Here is a 22,499-nt window from a genome sequence, read left to right as displayed (position 1 = left end):
GGTTATGTGTGTGTGTGTGTGTGTGTGTGTGTGTGTGTGTGTGTGTGTGTGTGTGTGTGTGTGTGTGTGTGTGTGTGTGTGTGTGTGTGTGTACTTTTTAAACAAAGATGACGATCCAAGGACAGAGAAGAGGCTATACTTTTTTATGGGTTAAATTTTATTAATAGATAATTAATACAATAAAATTTCTAGAAAATAATTTTTATTGACAATTCTTATTCATGTAATTTTATAAATGTAAAATTTTAATTAAAGAAATTTTTCCTTAAAAAGAGTATGGTGAGTAATCTTATTACCAGCTACAAACATTATTTCGAGTTTTAGAATAGTATTCTTAATCGATTCTTATATTTAAGATTGTCTTAATACAGTCATAACACAGAACCGAATTAGCATCTTAAGACATTACTTAAGACGGTTAAAATAAGAACGAACTATGAATATCAGTCTTATATCCGATTAATCTATTTTACCAATGTATTAACTTTAATTTTAGTTCAATTTATCCTCCGTCTTTTTCTAGTTCTAAGAATTAAATTGTATTATCTACGAATTAATTAATTAATTAAACTGCATGAAATTACAGTTAATTTACACTGCTAGAAACTGGTATCAGAGTTTCTTTAAACCGATTTAAAAACTCGCATTTTAAGACAAAACGTACGTAAAAATTATATTTGATGACAAGGAAGTGCATTTTGAGTAAATAGTTTCAACGAGTTTAGATAAAATAATCGGCAGATAAAATATTTCTCAAGTAGTCATAGTTCTTGTTATTTGGAAGTACAGATAATACAATAATGAGACTATTATATGCTATTTAATATTTACAACGGTAAAATTTGTAAGTTCTTTTACTGTTGTATTCATTTACACTTATCTCGTTATATTGCTTTGCATTAAAAAAGATAAATGCAATAAAAAAGGAATTCTCATTCCTATAATAATTTAAAAAATTTTAATGCAAAGCTTAGATTTATGATACGTTCATACCATTATTATTCGATCTACGTCTATATCACACATATAGACTTTCATGGATAGGCAATGGAATTGTATGCCTCGTGACGAATCACATATAGATGCAGTAAAATTACACGGAGAATTTGTAAATTTGCGCGAATCTATTTCAATGACGTAATAAACGCAAAGAAGGAACACGCATCTGGAATTCTCATAAATGAGGAATGCCGCTGCGACTATCGATTAAAAAATTGATAACAGTATCTGGGGACAGAATACTCTTTTTTAATGATAAGCAGCTTTGCACTAATCCACAATTAATTTAGTGCACAGATTTTTCTAGGACATTATCGTTGAAATGATAACGCGCAATCATCCAATGCTGAGACTATTCGTTATCCTTCATAAGTGAAAAATCTATATCGTTATCGGTTTAAAAAAATGTCCCATAGATGTTGAAACATCTGACAAAATTCCTGTAATAATTTCATCAAATGAACAACTTAATGTTGTAAGTTTTTCTAGAAATAATTTTTTGCACGTGATATGCAAAATTTAATAATTGATTTAATGACTGTAATAGATTTTTTACTTTTTTGAGTGCAAATTTTAAAGTATTGTTTATTCTTTCTATTTTTTGCAAGGTTCGATCATATTTCAAATAAATTTATTTAAAATATATATTTTAAATAAAGGAGAAATTAGAAAGTTATTTAGTATTTATAATTTTAAACAACTTCTTCTGACCTATTTCTTATTCGATATTTTAAATAAGTTATATAATTTTTAAAACTTATTTTATATTTTTTATTTCGAATAAGTCATCACTCTTTTATCGATTTGATATTTTAAATAATTGAACAATTTTCTGAAACCTATTTTTTATTTAAAATAAAAAAGCGAGCTATTTTGATATTTTAAATAAAAGTTATTATATATTTTAAATAAATAAAATGCATTCCAGAGTTCTATTTGACTATTTCTTATTTTATATTTTTAATAATTTCTTGCGTAAATTCTTTCTTATTTAATATTTTACATAAATTTTTGGAATCTATTTTATATTTATTATTTCGAACAAATTGTCACTCTTTTATAGACTTTTATGATTTTATATTTAAAATAAATTCTAGAATTTATTTTATATTTTTTATATTTTAAATAAGTCGTATCAGTTATTTTATCGAGCCTGATTTTTTGTAAATTTTGTCCAAGATCCAAGAAGATTGTCCAACGCATCAAGAGATTTTCGATTCTCCGTATGCGTAAGGATCGATGATATATCGCGATTATTACTTTCTAAATTCTTTGAAGTAGAATATATTTCACTCTAAAGAGTGAAAATCGAGTCAATCTTCAAAAAGAGTGGCTCAATATTTTCAATCTTTAAGACCGATATTTATAGTTCATTTTTATATTTAAGACTGTTTTAAATACAATCTTAAAATGTTATAAATCAATTGAGAAGCAGACTTTCAAAATGCGTTTTGTCCAAAGTTTGTAATTTATAAACAGAAAACGAAAAAGAAAAAACTCCGCACGCGAGAAAATTATGCACTTTACAGAAAATAATAATATGCCAATCAGTATGATGTGAAATATTAAACCAAATTGCTAAACAATTGCTAAATGTTAAACAAATGCATTTTGTTTGTCTCTAGTTAAAAACCATAATACACTTCGAAATGTCTATACCTTTTTAACATATAAATGAACGATGAAAAAATGCTTCCTAACATCTCAGTGTAGCTTATGAGTCTTTCAACACTGAACTTTCAACATTATGCCATCTCTAACCAAAGAATGAAATTTTAGACAAAATGCATTTTGAAAGTCCTCAATTAAAAAAACTGTGTTAATATCTCAAGATACAATGATTTTGAAATAAGAACTAACTATAGATACTGACTGAAAGTGAGATTTCTTCAAAATTCACTCTAAAAGTTTTAAAGAGTACTTATTAGAAGCCCGATTTCACATAAATGTAAGATTAATTTTAATCTTGGTTTAACTTATTATTGATAATTATCTATCGATATCTTTTTCTAATTCTTAGTTAAATCGAGATTATAAAGTTAATCTTATATTTGCGAAATCGCAATTAGATAATTAGGAAAAAGAGTGACGTAATTGCGATTAAACGCAAGTTCTAGATTAGAAGATTCTGCCTGTTAAATTAGTTATCAATTTCTCTCGCGATTGGCGTACGTGTCTATGTGCAACTATGCAGCCTCGATACCTCGAGAATGCGATATAGGTGCACGTGTGTACGTGTACGTACGCGTATGCATACTTTATCATTTCAGCAATGTTCACACACGATGCCGAGTGTGATGTCTAGCTGTCAGTTCGCCCGTCAACGCGAACGAAAAAAAAAATCGTTATAAAAAATATTATTCGCGATATCTTCCTTTAAAAAAAAAAAAAAAAAAAAAAAAAATCCGTCGAGTGAGAGCTCGCTTGCGAAAAATATGCGAATACGAAGGCGCGTTCACACGGAGCGGCGATTTGCGAAGCACGCGAGCTATGCGCGCGAACGTATACAGGATGTCTAGGAAGTCGCGCACTTTCTCTGCACGACAGGCGTTAGATATGCCAGATTGGCAACCGCGATATTACTATTCCTGTATGTTATCCACGCGTCAATAGTCTTTTCATTCGCGCCGTAAGCTAATTGCCAGCTAGGTTTCCATGAATTAAATTTTAAGAAAATTCGTGAGATAAGTGATAATATTTATAAGTCTATTTGCGCTTGAAATCTTCAAAAATGAAATAAATATATACTGAAATGTCGAAGAAAAAGAAAGATACTGAATGCAAAAACAAGAATCGAGAACTGACTTGATGACCGGTATATTCATAGTCGTTTTTTAAGGCTGTACAGACTTTCGCATAATAAAAAAATCAATCAATCAGAATCCTTTCTTTCCTTCTATTTCAAAAAAGGAACTTTCATTGATTGATTCTTTTATGCACTATTCGTTATACAAAAGTTTGTGCTGCGGTCTTTATATTGTCTTAAGTACAATTTTAAGATATCACCTGAATCAGAGGCTGGTATTCATAGTCGAGTCTTATTTCAAGATCGTCTTAAGTAATGTTTTAAGATACTAATGCAGCCTTCTGATTGATTCGTGACTTCTTAAGACATATTTAAAACGGTGTTGAATAAGATCTGACTATGAATACCGGCCAGAGAGCCGTATTTGCATCTTAAGACATTACTTGAAATCTTGTTAAAGTAAGAACCGATTATGTCTCATGTATAAGTAAATTTTACATCTTTCCTTGGTAAAACTATATGGTTCATTTCATTCGCGATCGAGGATATCGAATAACTAAATTGAATGCGAAACCGGCTGCTAACGGAATGTCAAACGACCTGTCGAAGCTTCGATGAAGAAAAATCCGCCGTTATCCGACGTAGAATCTATGGAGAAAGCGCGGCGTGCAGCTCGTGCGATACACCCCGTATACACGCATTCCCGCGGAATCGCGTATCCTCGCGGTCTCGTGCGCAGCGAGTACGGGAGGGGAGACATAGTCGTGATGCTCGAACGCATGCACACTTACGCCAATGTGCACGCGATTGCACGCGATCTTCTCTTGCGCGCGCGCTCTGACGTGCAAGACGTCGCGAAAGACAGAAGACATTGGTGGAACCAATGTAATGCATGGTCTACAATGGGCAGTAACAAATAGTTGATTAAGGAATAGGCGTAGAAATCGACCAATCATAGTTGAATGTGAGAAAAATAATCAACTATGATTGGTCGATTTCTACATTTACTCCTTAATCCATTACTGCTATTGCCCATTGTAGATCATAAGAGATGCATAAGAGATTAAGGAGGATATTTAAAAAAGGCCGATTTTTGCCCAAAAAAAGCAAATAGGAATAGTGCTTTTTTATACATTTTGAGGGATGTCACCCTCAAATCCTCATCCTAAAATAACTTTTCCCTGATTTCCAGACAAAATTTCATGATTTTTTTCTGACTTTCAATAATATTTTAAGATTTTTTTTATATTTTCGTCCTGATTTGGAAACTGTTAAATATTTTGTTGAGTAATTAATTTAACATAATGTATTTAGTGTTATTATTATTATTAATATTGCTGAGTGCTGACCTACTTACATTTAATGTTAAGTTGATAATATTCTAAAATTGTCGACTAATACAATGTGATGTACGTATATTAAATTTCTTTAAAGTTAAGAATTTTTATTTTTATTTTTATTTTACTTCTTTCCTTCATTTCCATATGATTGTTTTCAATTCTTTTCTCTAATTTCTAGTTTCAAGTAGCAACCTCTGGATTTTGACTCTCTGAATATAATAATATTAATGAAAAATTTGGAATTTAGGGAACATCTCGAAAAATTGAGTACAATAAAAATTGAATACAATATAGCGTATTCAATTAAATTTCAATATTCTTATTTTTTTGTTCTCCAAATGCCACAAACTTTTTAATAACTTTTTTAATAACTAACGTATATACAAGATCAAAATCTACAAAAAAAACATTCTTTTTATTTACACTTTTTTATAGATAGAAATCGGTCCCTCTTTAACGTCTTCCTTTAATCTCAACTCAATTTACTCTTTATCTTTTTCTAATTTTAAGAATTTAGATAAAGATAAACGGTAAATTAAATCAAGATTAAAGTTAATCTTATATAATAGAATTAGGTCTAAAAATTTTAGTCTTCGTTCAATTAGTCATCTTTTTCATCTTGTTCATCTTTTTCTAGTTCCAAAAGTTAAAAAAAGATGAAGAGCGAGTTGAACCGAGACTAAAATTAATTTGATTGACAGACACGAACGTTAGACACAGAAACATTAAAAACTGGACTCTTTTTGATGAGCCGTAAAACTTCATTAATTTAAAATTTGATATATTCTTATTTAAGAATTGCCATAGAAATATAATCTTCTAGAAATTTCATTCTATTAAATACCTACCTATTGCTTAATAAATAAAAGAATAATGTCACCTCCTTCTGGATCATGTTTCTTTGAAAAGTATAGACATACTCGTATATATTCTTTTCTTGTGATTCAGTTACGGTAACTCTAAACACGAGGGATCGGCGCGGCGACCTGTTGCCGAAAATTTATTTCATTTGATTATTTCTGATCATATTCATATAGAAAGAAAAGAAGAGTTCCTCTTTTTCTCTTACGTACCTATCTCGTGGATCGATCCACGTAGTCTTCCGCGTGTTGTGATCGATGAAGTACACCTTCCCGTCGAAGTCATGGGCGACATCCCAACCGTCCGGAAGCGGTATCTCCCCATTCCGTCTCCTGGGCATATTTCACTGCGCTCTAAATCCATCCAAAACCCCTCTCTCTCTCTCTCTATCGTCGTGCGGTGGCGGTCGACGGGCGCATATCTGTGCGCGCGGGCGCGAGCGCGGATGCGGGCGCACGCTTCTCCGGCCGCATATACGGCACGCGGGCACGCTCGCACGACGACGTCGGTCGCGACGTGACGGTGAGCGAATGGGACAGGTAAACGCGGAGCGTAAGATGGAGAGAGAAGAGGAGGGGTAAGGATAGAGAAGGAACGAGAGGACGGCCGACCCGGCCGTAGAAGGGCAGGTGAACGGGGAAGAGGGAAGGGAGGGGATCGAGCGAGACGGCGAACGGCGGCGGCTCCGCTACAGCGACGAGGACGGATGAAATGTATTGTACACACACTGAGGGAACACAGAAGCGTGATCAGGAGCGTACACTCGCATATGTGTACGCGCTTTTCTCTCTCTTTCTCTCTCTCTTTCTGTCTCTTTCTTTCTGACTCGCGCGCACTACTCCGCCATCATGAATACCTCATTATTATGAGCGGAGTGACGTCAGAGTCCCCGCCTTTCAGATTCCTCTCGAGCGGAATTCCACCGTTAACACAGCCAGCCGCCGAGGAGCAGCCCGAGGCGGCGAGCGACGGTGACGGCGACGGTGTCGTAGTGTTGCCCTCGCACGGGTGCATCGATCAGGTGCACTTGGCGTACCACCACCACCACCATCACCAATCACCGGCAACGATATTTCACCTTCTTCTTTATTTATTTTTTATGTATTTATTTATTTACTTTCTTCCCTCGTTCCTCTCTCGACACACTCACGACACACGAATCTCTTTTTCGTGCCGCGCCGCACAGTCTCCCGATTCTCGAATTTTGCGGCACGATCTTCCCGCTCGTTCCTTCAAAACTCTCTTTTAAACACAACAAAGGAAAATTAAGGAAAACAAACAAAACAGAACACCTTATGTCAAAATTTCCCGGACACTACTCGTGTTATCCGTCACACGAACGACGAATGAAATGACTGCGACGACGAAGACACGTTGTATCGTCACACGTTTTTCACCCCTCCGGATAGTATTGGAGCATCCTTCCTCCTATCCCTTCCCTTCGGAGTGACACCGACACCTTCAAGGTCCAACCGTTCGCAGTGTTCGCACTGAACGGCACGCGCTCGAGTCAGCAACTGGCGCGCTACACGCACCGGTAATCGACAATCGACAGTCGTAATCGTCCGATAACCTGACTGACGCGGGGATTCGCAACAGACTCGACAGCCGCGAACACTATAGCGACGTCGTGACTGCAACTGTGGATCTGCTGCTGTCTGTATTCTGTGGTCGGTGACGGCGACGACGACGACGACGAAGAAAACGGTGGCGGAGGCGGAACGGCCCGCGACCCGTTTCGAGCGACGCGCGTTCAGCGCCGGCTCCGTACACCACCGTACACCAGCGGTGAACCACGTTTCACCGTGTTCTCTTTTCCTCCTTGCATTAGCCGCCGCTGTAATGCTAATGCCGAGCAGCGGATCTTGACGTTTTTCGCACGCAGGAATGTGGGAACTCGACGTTGCCCTCGCTCTCGGCGCGTAAGAGAGAGGAATCTCCCTCTCTCTCTCTCTCTCTCTCTCTTTCTCTCTCTTTCTCTCTCTTTTACCGTTTTTTTGCCCTTTTTCTTTCCCTCTTGCAAGTCGTACTCTCGCGTTCCCGTTTGACTTGGCACTCGCGATCGACGACGACGATGGCGAGGATGATACCACGAACTGTCCGCTGCTATAATCTCCGGTCGGATCGGTGAAACAGAGACGAGTCTCTTACCTTTCGTATCTTCACAATCTGGGAATAACTTCTCGTTTTCTGCGCACGATATTCCCCAAGTTTTTCACGTTTCGTACACGGACAATTTTCTCGTTTCCGACGATATTACCACCTCACGTCACAGCTACGAGCATGCCGAGTGTTTGAGACATGCCACTGGACGTTCATGCCGTGCGCGCTGCCTGGCAATACCTCCTCTCTCTCTCTCTCTCTCTCTCTCTTACTCACTCACTCACTCACTCACTCATTCACTCACTCACTCACTCAGTCACTCGTCTTTCTCTTTCTCCCGCTCGCGTTCTATCTCTTCCCGCCTCCCTCTACTACCCTTTCATCCGTATTCATCGCAAAGAACATAGCTGTCTCCCACCAGCGTGTCGTGACGTGTTGTCTTAACTCGTCCAACTCGTGACGTCCGTCTTCGTCGCTCACTCGATCGTCCCTTCCACCCGCACCGATTTCTCGACCGCATAGCTATCCTCGTCGCTCTCGTACTGGTGCCAATTGTGCTGTCTCCTTTCAAACTCTGCCGGTAGTTCTTTCGTATGTGTCGGCTGATCACCATGCGCGCGCGCGCAAATATGTCTCGCATATTTGCCGCTACGTCGCAAAAATGGCACCACCATACAATACACCGTGGATGCAGGTGCACTCTGATTAGATTCGTTGCGTTGATTAAAATTTTTAAAAATTTTTGTACTTGAAATCAGATAAAAATATGTATTCGTATTATGAAAAGAGAGAAAGCGAAGATACCGAGTGCAAAAAGTGCAAGCAACGCGAACAGATCTATTAGTTGCGGTCGATTTGGACGTTTACGTGCTTTAAGCGCTTGTAATCATCATTCTGTCTTTATCGTTCATTGGACGTAAAATAAAAATAGAAGTATTGAAAAGTGCTGAAAGCGTACAAATTGATCGCAGCCATTGTTTCAAGCAAATGCATGGGAGAAATTGTAGATACATTTAGCTGCGTTCGCTTTGATGCTCACAGCGCTTGTGAGAAATATATCTATTATTCTTGTTTAATATTTAATAAACAAAACTAAAGCGTTGTGAGCCACCAAAACGAGTCTTGATGAGATATGCACAGAGTTGGATAGTAACTAGTTAAAATGTTAAAAGTTAATAACTTTTAACTTAACTTAATTAATTTTAAATGCATTAAATTTTAATTTAACTAAATTACTTTTAAACATTAACTTTTTAACTTTTTTTTTAAATTAAAAAATTTTTTATCTCTTTTAATATCTTAGAAAAATAATAAGATATAATAAGACTAAGGGCGTATAATCTAAATTCATATTTTAAGACCATCTTAAGTAATTTCTTAAGATGCTAATATAGCTCTCTGATTGATTTATATAGTAATGCCTTATGCTTATAAGTCTTAGTCCGGATCTACAATAGGTATTTTAAGCTTTAAGTCATAAGAAATTGACTAATTACACTCAAATATTCTTCTCGCATTCGATTGTAATTGATCAATTTCTTATGGCTTAAGATTACTTATTAAAAAGTAATCACTGATCTTGTATCTTCTTTATATGCTGGCTGTTTTTTAAAGTTATATAACTTGTATAGTTATATCGTTATGTGTTATATACTTATATCACATATAAATAAAATAATTAAAAATTTAATTTACTTAATAATCTATATTGTTATTTAATCTCATTTTAAGAAAAAGTAAGATTATGATCTAAATAATTTTAAAATAATTTTTTTCAAAATTAACTTTTTTTTAACTTAAATTAATTCAATATTGACTTAACTTACGTTAAGTTAATTTTTTATTCCTTCAACTTAACTTTATTAATTTTGTAAAACTATTAACTTTAACTTTATTCATTTAAAAAAAAGTTAATTTTGAAAAAATTAACTTACCGATCCTGAGTTATGCGAAATGAAAAGAGATTTGCAAACTTTTTTCCCTATTTAATGACGATTTCTATTAATATAGAATATTAACTTCAATTTTGACTCAACTTATTTTTTATCTTTTTTTAATTCTAAAGCCTTAAGAAATCAGTTCGAAATCTCGGACAGTAAAAGAATTAACAAATCTACACATTTGAATAATTTGGTCTCATATATAATCAATTATTTGCGTATCATATATAATCATTTATAGCGATTAATTAATACTTTTTTCATTTAAGATTTCTAGAATCGTGGACACAAAGTTTTATATTCGTTTCTATCAATGCTGGTTATTTTTAATCCTGATTCAATTATAATTCTTCTGTTTTTAGTATTAAGAATTAAAAAAGTAAAGAAAAAATTGAACCGAGAAAATTCAATGCATTAATAGAATGGCAGAGATGTGTATATTAATGTATGTAAATTAAACTGAGATTAAAATAGTCTATATTAATTAATAGAAACAATTTTTAACAACATTATTGCCGAATAAGGTCCGAAAATCTTCTTTTAAAAGAAAAATAAAATATCTTTTAATCATCTGTTGATATATTGTAATGACCGTAGAAATCTGTTCTCTTCCTCTGCTAAAAAAAAACGTCATATTTTTGAACGATTGTATGATCGTTCATTACACCTTTTACCTCATATCTCTCTCTCTCTCTCTCTCTCTCTCTCTCTCTTTCTCTCTTTTTCTCTCACTCAATCTCTTCACAATCGCGGACATGCCGTTTGCGTTTCAACTGCCACGCGCACAAGAAAAGTGCAGAGCTGGCATTTAACTTACAAGACTTCGACGGAGTGCAACGGACTGCTCTGGACCGAAACTCGGAGCAAACGAAATCAGACGAGATCTTTTCGCATGCGCAATCGTCACAACGAAGCGAAGAACCACGAAGACGTATTGCGAATGATTACGAATTTAACGTACTTGTCCGATGACTTCGTCGTCTACGACCCACGTGACCGTCACATATAAACACGGACACGCATATATGTGCATGCGTATACGGAATATGATGTGGAGCATATGTTGACGCAAGTTTACGCGTCGACGCTGAAAAAGTTGAATTCTTCGATTCGCGAGTAGGTACTTAAGCATCAAGATCTACCGAACGTGTGCACAGGATTTCTCTTCATCTTTTCCAGGGACAGACCCATTATACATAGAGATGGCGACATCCGAAAGCGACGCCGACTTTGAAAGCGCTGACGAGGAATTGAGTCGGGTCCTCGTTAAGAGAAACATCCGGGCGACAGTTTACCGAACGACAGTTGACTCCGAGTCAGATGATGATACTGAATATGTTCAACGCGCGCCTTGCGATATCACCAACTGGCAGAGCAGATCTGAGACTTTCCGAATGACGCCAGATGTGTTGACTGGTCGAAAGACCTTGGTCGATAATAAGAATGATAAGATAGATAGTAATGTCAAAGTTGAAAGTGATACATGTACTGCCAAATCGATTGATTATGTAGAAAACGCTTCTAACAAACGAGAGACTACATCTTCCCTTGAATCAAGAAAATTCTCATCAACCTCTACGATATCAGTAAAGGGCAAAGAATCTGTGATAGAGAGTAATAAGATCTTGGAATCAGATGTCATGTCTGAAGTAGAAGTTACTGAGTTGGATGACAAGAAAATTTTCCAAACAAGTAAGCAACAACAAGGTACTGCTCGTCAATTGGATACAAAAAAATTAGGAACTAGACTTACAAAAGATAAGATCGATGAACCTTGTGTCAATATAGCTACAGAACTAGAAGATGCAGCCAAGAATTCAAATAAGAAATCCTTACTGTTTCTGGGCAAAAATACAGAATGTAAATCAGAAGAAAAATCAAAAACTCAAATAACAGGTAATCAATTTAGACCATCAAGTGATTTGTCGGAAATAGACATGCCAGAAGAATTAAAGTCAAATAAAAAATTTAAAGAAGTTTTTCAGCCTGAAGGTTGGGAAGGACTTGGAGATGACATCGAGTTGCCTGATGAATTGACAGAAGAGAAATTACAGCCTATGTTACAGAGGCTTTCCTTGGCAGACAAAAAAGATAGCAAAGATGAAGATTCTTTAGGAAGCTGGGGCAGTTGGGGAAATTGGGGTGTAACTTCATTAATCAATACAGCTACCGCAAGTGTATCTACTCTAACTAATCATGTGTCTCAAGGACTTACACTTTTGGAAGGTACAATAGTACAGGATCCTACAGAATTGGAAAGGATAAAGCAGAATGCAGTTCCTGAAACTGATGGTATAATATTTAGTATAAATTCTATATAGCTATTATTTTTATATATTTATAACATTTTATTTTTGCACTGAATATATCAATCATATGAAAATAAACATAACGTATATAATTATATCTTTGCTAATTTATGTTAATAGGTGCACAGTCAGAGATTCAGGAACAAGAAAGTCGATCGTTCAGTTCGTTCGGATTTGGAAATTTGATATCAGGAGTATCTTCAATTACAAAATTGGTTGAATCCACCGGTAGCAAAGTTATGACGGGTGGTTTAGATACGTTGGAGGCTATCGGAAAGAAAACAATGGAGGTATTGCAAGAAGGTGATCCAGGGTTAAAGAAAAAAAGGGCCTTTTTTATGAATGAACCGGAGAAACCAAACTTATCGCAAATTCTCAGAGAAGCGAAGGAAAAAGCTGAAACGGAAGAGAAAACAATCGAGGAGCGCGAATTAGCGAGGAAAGTGCATTACGAGAGTTTGTTCGACGATTATCAGGGACTTGTTCACTTAGAAGCTCTGGAAATGTTATCAAAACAGAGCAATATAAAAATTCAACAATATTTAATTGAGCTAGATACGAACGACTTAACGTCTGTGCAAGAAACATTAGAAGAAATCAAGGAACTTTGTGATTTAGGTGATGAAGATGACGATGAGAATAAAAATGATAAAGATTTGAAAAGCAGATTAAAGAACGCTTGTCACGATCTTGGTGTTGATATTACTTATGAAAAATTATATGATGTAAGAAAATATATATTTATCAAAATCAAAAGACTTCTTTCATCATTATGACGAAAACAATTCTGTATTTTCAGGTTTGGACAGAAACGGAAAATTATCTTGCATCATCCACGCGTACAAAACAGGAAATCTTTCAGAATGCTATATCGACATTGGCACAGTTTACAGCACTCTCCGTAGAGAGATTTCATAAGACGGCAGAATTGTTGTTAGTCAAAGAACGTCGCAGTACAGTGAACGAAGCAGATGCCTTGGTACAACTCACCAATATTCTATCCAATCAGATTAGCTTACTAGCCAATTCATTTTGCGATACATTACATCGATTTGCCGAGACTACGAAAAAATCAGACATCAATGAGAATATAACAACAATTTTCTTAGAAGTAAGTAATTGGTTGAATAATTCAAGTATCATGATGATTGTAATATTAAAAACTCTTTTTTCACACAGGCTGCAAATGCAAATTCATATATTCAAGATGCCTTTAGACTTCTTATTCCTATTCTACAAGTTGGTGCAATCTAATGAATAACTATATTTAAAATATATTTAAAAAACACTTTTATACTTTATATTTAACGGTATCGTCTAGATTAAATACAATTTCCAAGAAGCATAAAGCATAATATTACCTTTTTTCCCGTTTTGTAAACATTGTCCATTTTATCTTTCATTTATTCGAGAAAGGGACCAATATTTATTGTTAATTCCATTAACAATATATTATTTACAGCTTTTAACTGAATGTATTGTTTGCCATTATTAATTTTTGTAGTATTTCGTCATCAAACATAAGATAGTTACAGATATATACATATGATAATACATGTACACATTTACATTGGGATCCATTAGACAGGTTTTAATAGAAAATAATTTTAATGCATCTGTGCACTAGTAATGCGCGCGCGCGCACGCACACACACACACACACACACACACACACACACACACACATAATTACAAAATAACTTAACTTTAAATTTTACTACTTTTATTTAATAATATAAAAGTGTGGTTGATGTGTAAGATACGAAATATCTGTAACATAAGGAACAAGTTCCAATAAAGATTACGCTATGTATATATCGACAACACATGTAAAAAAATGATAAGAATATCACAATGATTAATAATGATCAATATAAAAATACTTTTGCTTTAACACGGTCATTAATGTTAACAATCTGGTAGAGGAGACTTTACAACGTGTGTTGAAGATAACAATTTGTGTGTTATAAAAAAATGGTTCGAAACGAATGATCAATGTTTCCCTCGTTTATTACCAACAGGAGGTTTTTGAAGTTGAAAGTTTGAGCTGGTTCCATTTACTGGCAATGGTGAAGTCAAATTAATTGGCGCGTTAAAATTTAAACTTGCTGTTGGCGGTTTCGTAGATGAGCCTATAGCAATATTAGTAGCAGATGGTACTGGTGTTGAACTTTCCCAAACTGTAACAATATATATATTAACATTGTTACTTTTAATTCACTTGAAAATGCTGTAAAGAAACATAATGTAATAGCTAAAGCCACGGAGTAATATCTCTTTTACCATTAAAAAAGATAAGATAGCGTTCACATATTTTTGAGATGATAATTATATTTCAAAACAGTAATTGTATCATGTTAATACCATTTATTGTTAAATATATAATTGATGTTTTTATATTAATGGACATTTTTGTTACATCTATCACCATAAAAATATTTGTATCTACATTTATAGTTTTTTTTTTTACCCTTAAATTTCCACTTTAAAATCAGTTGAAAAATTGCAAGAGATGTCTATTTTAATCTCTACATATATCCTGCAAAATTTTGTTTGACTCCGTGACGAATGCGACAATATTTTTTGAATAGTATCCATATTTGCAAGCATTACTGCACAACATTGGCAAAGCCGAAAGCACTTAAAGCACACTTATAAAAGGCATTATCGTCTGTTAAGAAAGCATGATTTTGAAATCGAATCTTTTAATAGCATCTCAATGCAAAGTATATAAAAGATCAACAATATTGTAATTATCTATATAAATTAATTAGTTACTTGATAAAAGATTTATATACAGGCAAAGAAGCGCGTTACCCTTTTTCCATCGCGACAATAACAAAAAGAAACTGAAATTAAAAAAATATGAATACCTCAATAATTAAATTACAGCCCCTATTTTTTTTCCTGAAAGGCAAAATTAAAGTCAAATAAGGTAAAAATAAAAAAACGACTGTATCTTTTGTGAAATAATAAGGAAGAAAAGAATAAAAAAAGAGAATAAACAGGCTAAATAATTACACGTTAATTCTATTTAATAATAAACGTCGTTATATGTTAGTAAGTTCTACCTCATAACTAGATCCAGGCAAGACCTGAAGGTAGGAAATCTTTAGGGGGCGGTTAAAATCATCTTTTTTTTAAAGGAATCTTTTACTTAGCATAAGGATAATTAAATTACAAAATGATCAACAATAAGGCTTATTTACCTAAATTTCGTGTTTCATAACTCGCTGGCCGATTTGAGTTTAATGTCGTCGATGATAAAAAATTTTTATTTCCTGTAAGCATTAAAATGTTTTTCAAAATCTACAATATTATATTCGAAATATTTTGAAATACATGTAAATTACCTGGTCCAAAAGGAGTGGGACCACTTGTGATTTTGCCAATGCTGCTTCGATTAGATTTATTGTTCACCTTGATATTGTCGAAAACATTAGTATTATCTTTCAACAAATATTTCCTGAAATTGAGATACTGTTCCTTCTGTTGTTGTACTTTAGCATGTACACTTTGCAGTCGGCCAGCTACTGCGACTAAAGACTCGTGAAGCTTACTCATGGTCGCTGTCAATTCTAATGACAAAGCAATATATCACTAACAATATCCCTCATTAATCCAAATAAATTTAATGAAAGAATAGATTATACCTTGTGGGGTTAAAGTTCTCGGCGCCATCATAGTTTGTATGTGTTTCTCAGTTGTCTCAATTTGTGATCTGAATAACATCAAATCTTGTTCGAAACTTTCAGCTAATTCCATGAAGAATTGTAGGGGCATATTATTTTCATATTGCAAACCAGCTGGAGTATCATGTGTTCTTTGAGCTATTTCGGCGCTCTGCAATGCTCTAGCAGTGTCTTGCTTCAGCTTATCAGCTGAAGAACGATCTCGTTGTACTGAGCCAGATAACGTGGACAACATTTCCATTAGGGACGCTGTATCTTCCGCACATCGATTTAATGGTCTTGCCGAACCTCTTGCAATATCAGAAGATAGGCCTTTTTGCATTTTTACAAATTCCCTGTAAAGTACAAGTTACTGCACTACATACACACCTGGTATATTAAAATAATTTATTTGTCTGTATATGAGTCAATTATTTTCTATATGATTCATTTTATTGATAATTACTTGAATTTGTCTATAGTTTGCATAAGCTCATTTGGCAATAGATTTTCCTTGGCTGCTGTTGAACTACTATTTCCTTGAGAAAGACCCTTATTATTAACAGAAACATCTAAACCACCAAGTCCTTTACTGGTAGTTGTAGTAGTAAGAACAGTCGTTGGCTTTGAACCCAATAAAGTGCTTCCAGTTCCAGATCCGAATAAGGGAGCTGCATATAATTTGTGATAATTGATCATAATAAAAAACTTATATTAGAATAATAGTTAATTAACAAGTATATATATTTTTCTGGCTTTAAGAATAAACCATAAACCAATCAAAATGTCAATAACAGTCACAATGGTTATCAGTATCAAAATCAACACTATAACTGTATGACACAGTAAATGCAAAAAGATGGATAATATAGTCTAATAGATAAATAAGAATAATAGAGTATAAAGTATACATACTGTTGGTAGTAGCTGTACCAAAAGTTAAACTTCCTGTTGCTGTTGTATTAGATGTAGCACCAAAAGTTAGAGTGTTCGTTGTAGCTGGTGTACCAAAGCTGAGACCCGTGAATAAGGGTGTGGATGTTGTAGGGGTAGGAAATAAACTAGGAGCGGTAGTCATTGTAGTAGCTGTGTTGGATCCTAGAAGGAGATTACTACATTGTGCTGGTGTAGAGGTTGCTGGAGTACCAAATCCGAAATTGAGACCTATAGAAGTCGTTGGAGTAGACAGGGCTCCAAACGTTAATGTGCCAGATGTTGTGGTGGGAGTGCCGAACGACGTGTTGGCCAAACCAAAGCCTGTCACTGGTCTAAACAACAAGAACAGAGTTTACAATTAAACATCAAATTTTCTCCCCTTTTGCGAGAAGTAATTTTATAATTTCAATTTGCAATAAATATGTATTAAATAAAAAAAGAACTTTATGTTATTACTTATTAAAGCTATAATAATTTTTTACTGTTTGGAGGTTAATGTTAACATCGATTATAATTTACTTTTGCGCCGCAAATCCAAAACCCGTGCTAGCAGAGGTGACCGCTGGACTTCCGAACGTAAACGCCATTTCACGTCGAGTAAATACAAATAAATATATCACACGCGATAAATAATTTATTTACAATATTATGTAAACACACCGCGAACGTAACAAACTCTTTTTCTTGTATTCAGTCGGAGCATGTGCAGAACACAGTATATATAGTAGCGCAACTCTCTGTCGGTACTTTTGATGTGTGTTGGCCAAAATGGAGTGCGCATGCGTGAAATAAGTAAATTACCTAGCGTTGCCACGGTTACCATTTAAACTTCTTTCTCTTTTCATCCTTTTTTCACTGTGTCAAAATTCTTCGCAAAACACACTAGATTTATTCGCATCGCAATCCAACGAATTCGTTGAAGTGAATAAATGCTATTGTAGAAACCAGAGAGAAACCTGAGAGAGGACATGACGACCCAAAACCTGTAACCGCAAAATGCTGCCGCGCACTGCTGCCCTCTGACAAAGTGAATAAACTATATAGCAACGTCCACTTTTCTTAAGTCTTGTGTCCACGATGTTAGAAATCGGTCCGAGATTTTGGACAAAGAAAAAATGAACAAATCACATTTGAATAATTTGATCACATGACCATTGCGATTCAATTCTTTCTTCATTCGAGGTGTTCGGATCGATTTCTAGCATCGTGGACGTTGCTATATAGTTTACATCCATTTTATCAGAGGGTAGTAGTATCAGAGGGCAGTTCTCTCTATAGGAATATTGAAATATAATAGAGCGACGCGAATAAACCTATATTACAATGAAATAATTTAAACTTTATGAAAATTAATAAAAATAAATTGTAAATATATTAAAATTGACTGTCAGTACTGAAAATCTATAGTGCACGTGACGTAACTTGTAACATTTTCAATGCTGGCAATAAATTTGGAACTCAGTCACGATGTAATTGGGATTGGTGAACGAGGCATTAAATGGAAAGCACCCAATAGTCGTAGACGAGGCTTAAACTGTAGAAAATTGACCAATCATTAATTGATTATTTTTTTTATATTCGTTTGTAATAGATTAATTTTTTATGACTTAAGATCCCACAATACATTTTTTTTCTCTTTAAAGCGAATAGAAAGGAAGAAAAGAGATGAATTATGCAAAAAAATTAGCTAATAAGAACATTTATTAATAATAATTTTGAATTAATCAAAGTTGCTTTATATAGATGAATTCGGCAAATGTGTAGTACTCCAAATTCCAATTGACCGCTAGCGGCGCTAACGCGCATGCGTTAACGAGTGGTTCAGCTGTTGCGAACAATGGCGACGTTTCGACGAACGATGTGACGTTTCGACAGGCTAAATGTTCCCGCTACGCTGCCTAGACGCGGTTGCAAATAAACGCGTATCGGTTCGCGGACGCTGAAACCAGGTCCACGGTTCGTGGCCCTGGTTATCTCGTTCTCTTCTTTTTTCTGTCTTTCGGTACGTCCTCGTCGCTTGCGATGGCTGCGGTAAATGCAAATGCGCTGTCCAGTGACATAAGCCGTAGAAATCCCCAGGACGAGTATGAGCTTATACAGAGGATAGGCAGTGGGACCTACGGCGATGTCTACAAGGTCGGTATTTCCTTAGATTTGACCTTCTCCGTCAATGTCCATGTCAAGGCGCCAATTATCGTATTTCTTGTCTACAGGCTAAACGTCTCTCCATGAATGATCTCGCAGCGATTAAGGTTATCAAACTGGAGCCAGGTGAGTGTGAATATTCACAGAGTGTCCAATATCATATAGTCATCGTACTCGACTGCTCTATTCGACTATTTGTCAATTTTTTGCTTTGTACAAAATATTCTTTTTGTAAAGTGTCATTGCAATTTTTCATATAAATCATGTGAGATTATATGGAAGTGTAAATAATATGAAATACTTGTATATATATTCTGATTTAAATTCTCTGTTTGCATGTACTTTGTTCCCTCTTAATGAAAATGAGATGTTATAAATTTTAGTGTTACAAAGTAGGATAGTTTGCAACATCTGTATGTCTTTTAGGTGATGACTTTGCAATCATTCAACAGGAGATCTTAATGATGAAGGACTGCAGGCATCCAAATATTATTGCTTATTATGGAAGTTATTTAAGAAGAGACAAATTGTGGATATGTATGGAGTATTGTGGAGGTGGATCATTACAGGATATATATCATAGTATGTGAAATATTTATTACTTAATATTTATGTAATATATTAGAAAAGACACATCAAATAATTTTAATTATTAAAATATTCAAACAGTATTTAAAAAGAATAGGCTTATTATATAATTTATAGATTAAATTATATATAAAATTACTGTATATAATACAATATATAGACATATGTATGATATACAATGTACAGTCTTAAATAATGTAAATTTTTTTCTACAACAGTTGTAATATTGAGTTTTAATATATTTCTAGTAACTGGACCATTAACAGAAATACAAATAGCATATATGTGTCGGGAGACCCTCACTGGTTTAGCTTACTTACATAGCATGGGCAAGATGCATCGTGATATTAAGGGTGCCAATATATTGTTGACTGAATCCGGTGATGTAAAATTGGCAGATTTTGGTGTATCAGCGCAGATCACGGCAACAATTAACAAAAGAAAGAGTTTTATCGGTACACCTTATTGGATGGCTCCTGAGGTATGTTCATGTTTATCAATAGGTATTTAATACATTTTATAATTTACAAGAGGATCAATATAGCTGATTTTTTTATAATGCAGGTGGCAGCCGTGGAAAGAAAAGGTGGTTATAATCAATTATGTGATATTTGGGCATGTGGAATAACTGCGATTGAATTAGCGGAATTACAGCCACCTATGTTTGACCTACATCCGATGCGCGCCTTATTTCTTATGTCCAAATCTGGCTTCAAGCCACCAACATTGAAGGATCGCGATAAATGGAGTCCAACGTTCCATAACTTCGTCAAAGTTGCCCTCACAAAAAATCCGAAAAAAAGGCCGACAGCAGAGAAGTTGCTTCAGGTATTTTTATTTTATTATTGATAGATTTACTTATAAAGTCTATATTTTCCAAAATATTCTCTTCGAAGAAAATTTTATTCGAAATATATAGTACACGATATTATTCTAGATATACTAGATATATTATATTCTAGATATACTATATATTGTAAAATTTTTCTTGGAGAAAACATTTTGGAATGTAACCAAAGAAAATATGATATCTTTATGAAATAATTATTAACGTATATATATATATATATATATATATAGTCTATAGGAAGTATTTTGAATTGTAGCATGCGTTTTTCCAAGGAGAGATGAATAAGAGACTGGCTTTAGAATTATTGCAAAAAGTGTCGAATCCCAGCCATATGTTCACGGATCTGGAGGCCGATGAAGACGGGGCGGTACCCAATGTTCCACAAAGAATAGCCTCTCGTCTAACTGCAAGGCCTAGGCCAAAAAGTCCAATATCGCAACTGGACAGTGATGGTAAGAATAATAATAATTAAATAAATAATAAATGACGAATAATGTTTTATACTATGATATAATTGTGATTATAATTTGTCCTGCAGATCAAATCAACATCGATGGAGGGACATTACATAGAGATGCTATATCACCGTCTGTGGACAGTAATCCAGCGTGGGATATTATGGATATCATGAATAACGTTAAAGTAAGTTCATTACAGATATTTATTCCATTTATGTGCTAATTATTAAATATGTTTTTCAAATGCGATTTATGTCAATAATATTATAAATATGATTTGCTTATATGTACATATAGGCCGTGCATAATTGTGATGTGCATCCAGACTGTGGGATTGGATCTGCGTTTGAAGACGTCCAGGAAAAGTAAGTTGTTTTATATTTTACTCCATCAATTTTTATCACGGTGTACAGAAAACACCAAAAATATCAAAGCTTCTCTTTCACTAATATGGTAGTTGCTGTTTTGTTCGAAATTGTAAATATATTTGCCTTATGAATATGCAAGATCCCAAAAATTATTATATAAAAAGATTTTAGGCACAGACTTGCATAATGTACATATTTATGCAATATATATTGTTTTCTATATGTGTACATATTGATTAAAGAGAAGTAGATATAAGTTATAATAATAAATTCAATTATAAATTCAACACAACATCATATACATTGCTAAACAAGACAGCAATATAGTATACATTATTGTATAAAAATCATAAACATCTTACTCTCTTGGCTGATAATAACTAATAAATACATTGCATATGGCATGTGCTTATGCTTGTATCATGTCATACTAGTTGTCAAAGTAAGAGAAATATGTACATACATTCATTATCTTTATATTTGAAACAGCAGCACATCATATTCTGAAGTAGTTTAATAGAGTAAGAAATTTTTAATTTTTTTAATTTAAGTAAGAAATTTTTTTAATAAAAAGTAAAGCAGAAATTGAAAAATTATTATTCAATTTTTAAATATAAATAGATTTATTCTTTACAATCGTCCCTTATATTGTTATTAAATTATTTTTCTTTATTTTTACCGCGAAAAACTATTTTATTCGAAAAATTGTGATAGTATATTTTTCAAAAATATACTTATTTTTGTATCAGTACACTTGGTGCGAACCTTAAGACAAGTAAAATATCGAAGCGTCGTAGCAAAACTGGCACAGAGATATTTCGTATGTCTTTAAGGTAATACAAACATTGGTTTGAAGTGAAAAGTTTCTTTTTACTTTTAATATAACAAAAATATGTTTTTATATATCAAAACAAATTATTCTATTTACATTCACTTCTATAAAATGCTTGAAAATCTGGTCGGCCCTGTGAATTATGGAAAATTTTAATTATGAAATAAATTAAATTATCATTCTCTCTAATATAATATAAAAATTTATAATCAAAGCGATTTTAGAAAGTATGAAAGTCAAACATACACATTATATTTGAATAGAGTTAACATACTAGATATTTACTCAAGCTTTCAGCCAAATATAAATAATTAAATAGTGTGAATAATTATATATATGTATATATATATATA

The 22,499-nt window shown here is 34.0% G+C and overlaps 4 protein-coding genes across 10 annotated transcripts in view; 2 read left to right on the top strand and 2 right to left on the bottom strand.

Annotated features, from left to right (window-relative positions):
- LOC108684948 (protein WWC2-like) overlaps positions 1-8,765 on the bottom strand; it is a 44,367-nt gene extending 35,602 nt beyond the window's left edge. The window contains exon 1 of the mRNA XM_018189509.1: positions 6,159-8,765. Within this exon, the coding sequence (XP_018044998.1) occupies positions 6,159-6,286 (128 nt within the window). The 5' untranslated portion in view covers positions 6,287-8,765. The remainder of the gene's footprint in view (positions 1-6,158) is intronic.
- Positions 8,766-10,752: 1,987 nt separating this feature from the next.
- Positions 10,753-13,552, top strand: LOC108684896 (protein FAM114A2). 4 transcript variants are annotated; one of them, XM_018189431.1, is made up of 5 exons: positions 10,753-11,105; positions 11,169-12,281; positions 12,419-13,023; positions 13,098-13,409; positions 13,478-13,552. In XM_018189431.1, exons 2-5 carry the CDS (start codon positions 11,192-11,194, stop codon positions 13,550-13,552), a joined length of 2,082 nt encoding a protein of 693 aa, XP_018044920.1. In that variant the 5' UTR covers positions 10,753-11,105; positions 11,169-11,191. The 4 variants fall into 4 exon arrangements, with proteins under 4 accessions (XP_018044920.1, XP_018044923.1, XP_018044922.1 ...); XM_018189434.1 differs by having other exon boundaries at positions 10,753-11,696; positions 11,778-12,281; XM_018189433.1 differs by having other exon boundaries at positions 10,753-11,885; positions 11,967-12,281.
- Positions 13,553-14,039: 487 nt separating this feature from the next.
- On the bottom strand, positions 14,040-17,585 carry LOC108684904 (probable nucleoporin Nup58). 4 transcript variants are annotated; one of them, XM_018189443.1, is made up of 8 exons: positions 17,425-17,585; positions 17,134-17,237; positions 16,885-17,067; positions 16,436-16,640; positions 15,952-16,325; positions 15,652-15,876; positions 15,508-15,579; positions 14,291-14,478 (listed from the first exon to the last, which is right to left on the bottom strand). In XM_018189443.1, the coding sequence occupies exons 1-8, from the start codon at positions 17,490-17,492 to the stop codon at positions 14,291-14,293; spliced, it is 1,419 nt and encodes a 472-aa protein (XP_018044932.1). In that variant the 5' UTR covers positions 17,493-17,585. The 4 variants fall into 4 exon arrangements, with proteins under 4 accessions (XP_018044931.1, XP_018044932.1, XP_018044933.1 ...); XM_018189444.1 differs by adding an exon at positions 15,172-15,205 and having other exon boundaries at positions 14,421-14,478; positions 16,885-17,237; XM_018189445.1 differs by adding an exon at positions 15,370-15,393 and having other exon boundaries at positions 14,430-14,478; positions 16,885-17,237.
- Positions 17,586-18,793: 1,208 nt separating this feature from the next.
- Positions 18,794-22,499, top strand: part of LOC108684894 (mitogen-activated protein kinase kinase kinase kinase 5) — a 9,433-nt gene continuing 5,727 nt past the window's right edge. The window contains exons 1-8 of the mRNA XM_018189429.1: positions 18,794-19,041; positions 19,119-19,176; positions 19,477-19,632; positions 19,887-20,119; positions 20,203-20,466; positions 20,745-20,940; positions 21,027-21,130; positions 21,244-21,311. Of these exons, the coding sequence (XP_018044918.1) occupies positions 18,928-19,041; positions 19,119-19,176; positions 19,477-19,632; positions 19,887-20,119; positions 20,203-20,466; positions 20,745-20,940; positions 21,027-21,130; positions 21,244-21,311 (1,193 nt within the window). The 5' untranslated portion in view covers positions 18,794-18,927. The remainder of the gene's footprint in view (positions 19,042-19,118; positions 19,177-19,476; positions 19,633-19,886; positions 20,120-20,202; positions 20,467-20,744; positions 20,941-21,026; positions 21,131-21,243; positions 21,312-22,499) is intronic.

This window comes from Atta colombica, unplaced genomic scaffold (genome assembly GCF_001594045.1).
Source record: "Atta colombica isolate Treedump-2 unplaced genomic scaffold, Acol1.0 scaffold141, whole genome shotgun sequence".
Classification (NCBI taxonomy): Eukaryota; Metazoa; Arthropoda; class Insecta; order Hymenoptera; family Formicidae; genus Atta; species Atta colombica.
This window is presented reverse-complemented; position numbering and strand designations above follow the sequence as displayed.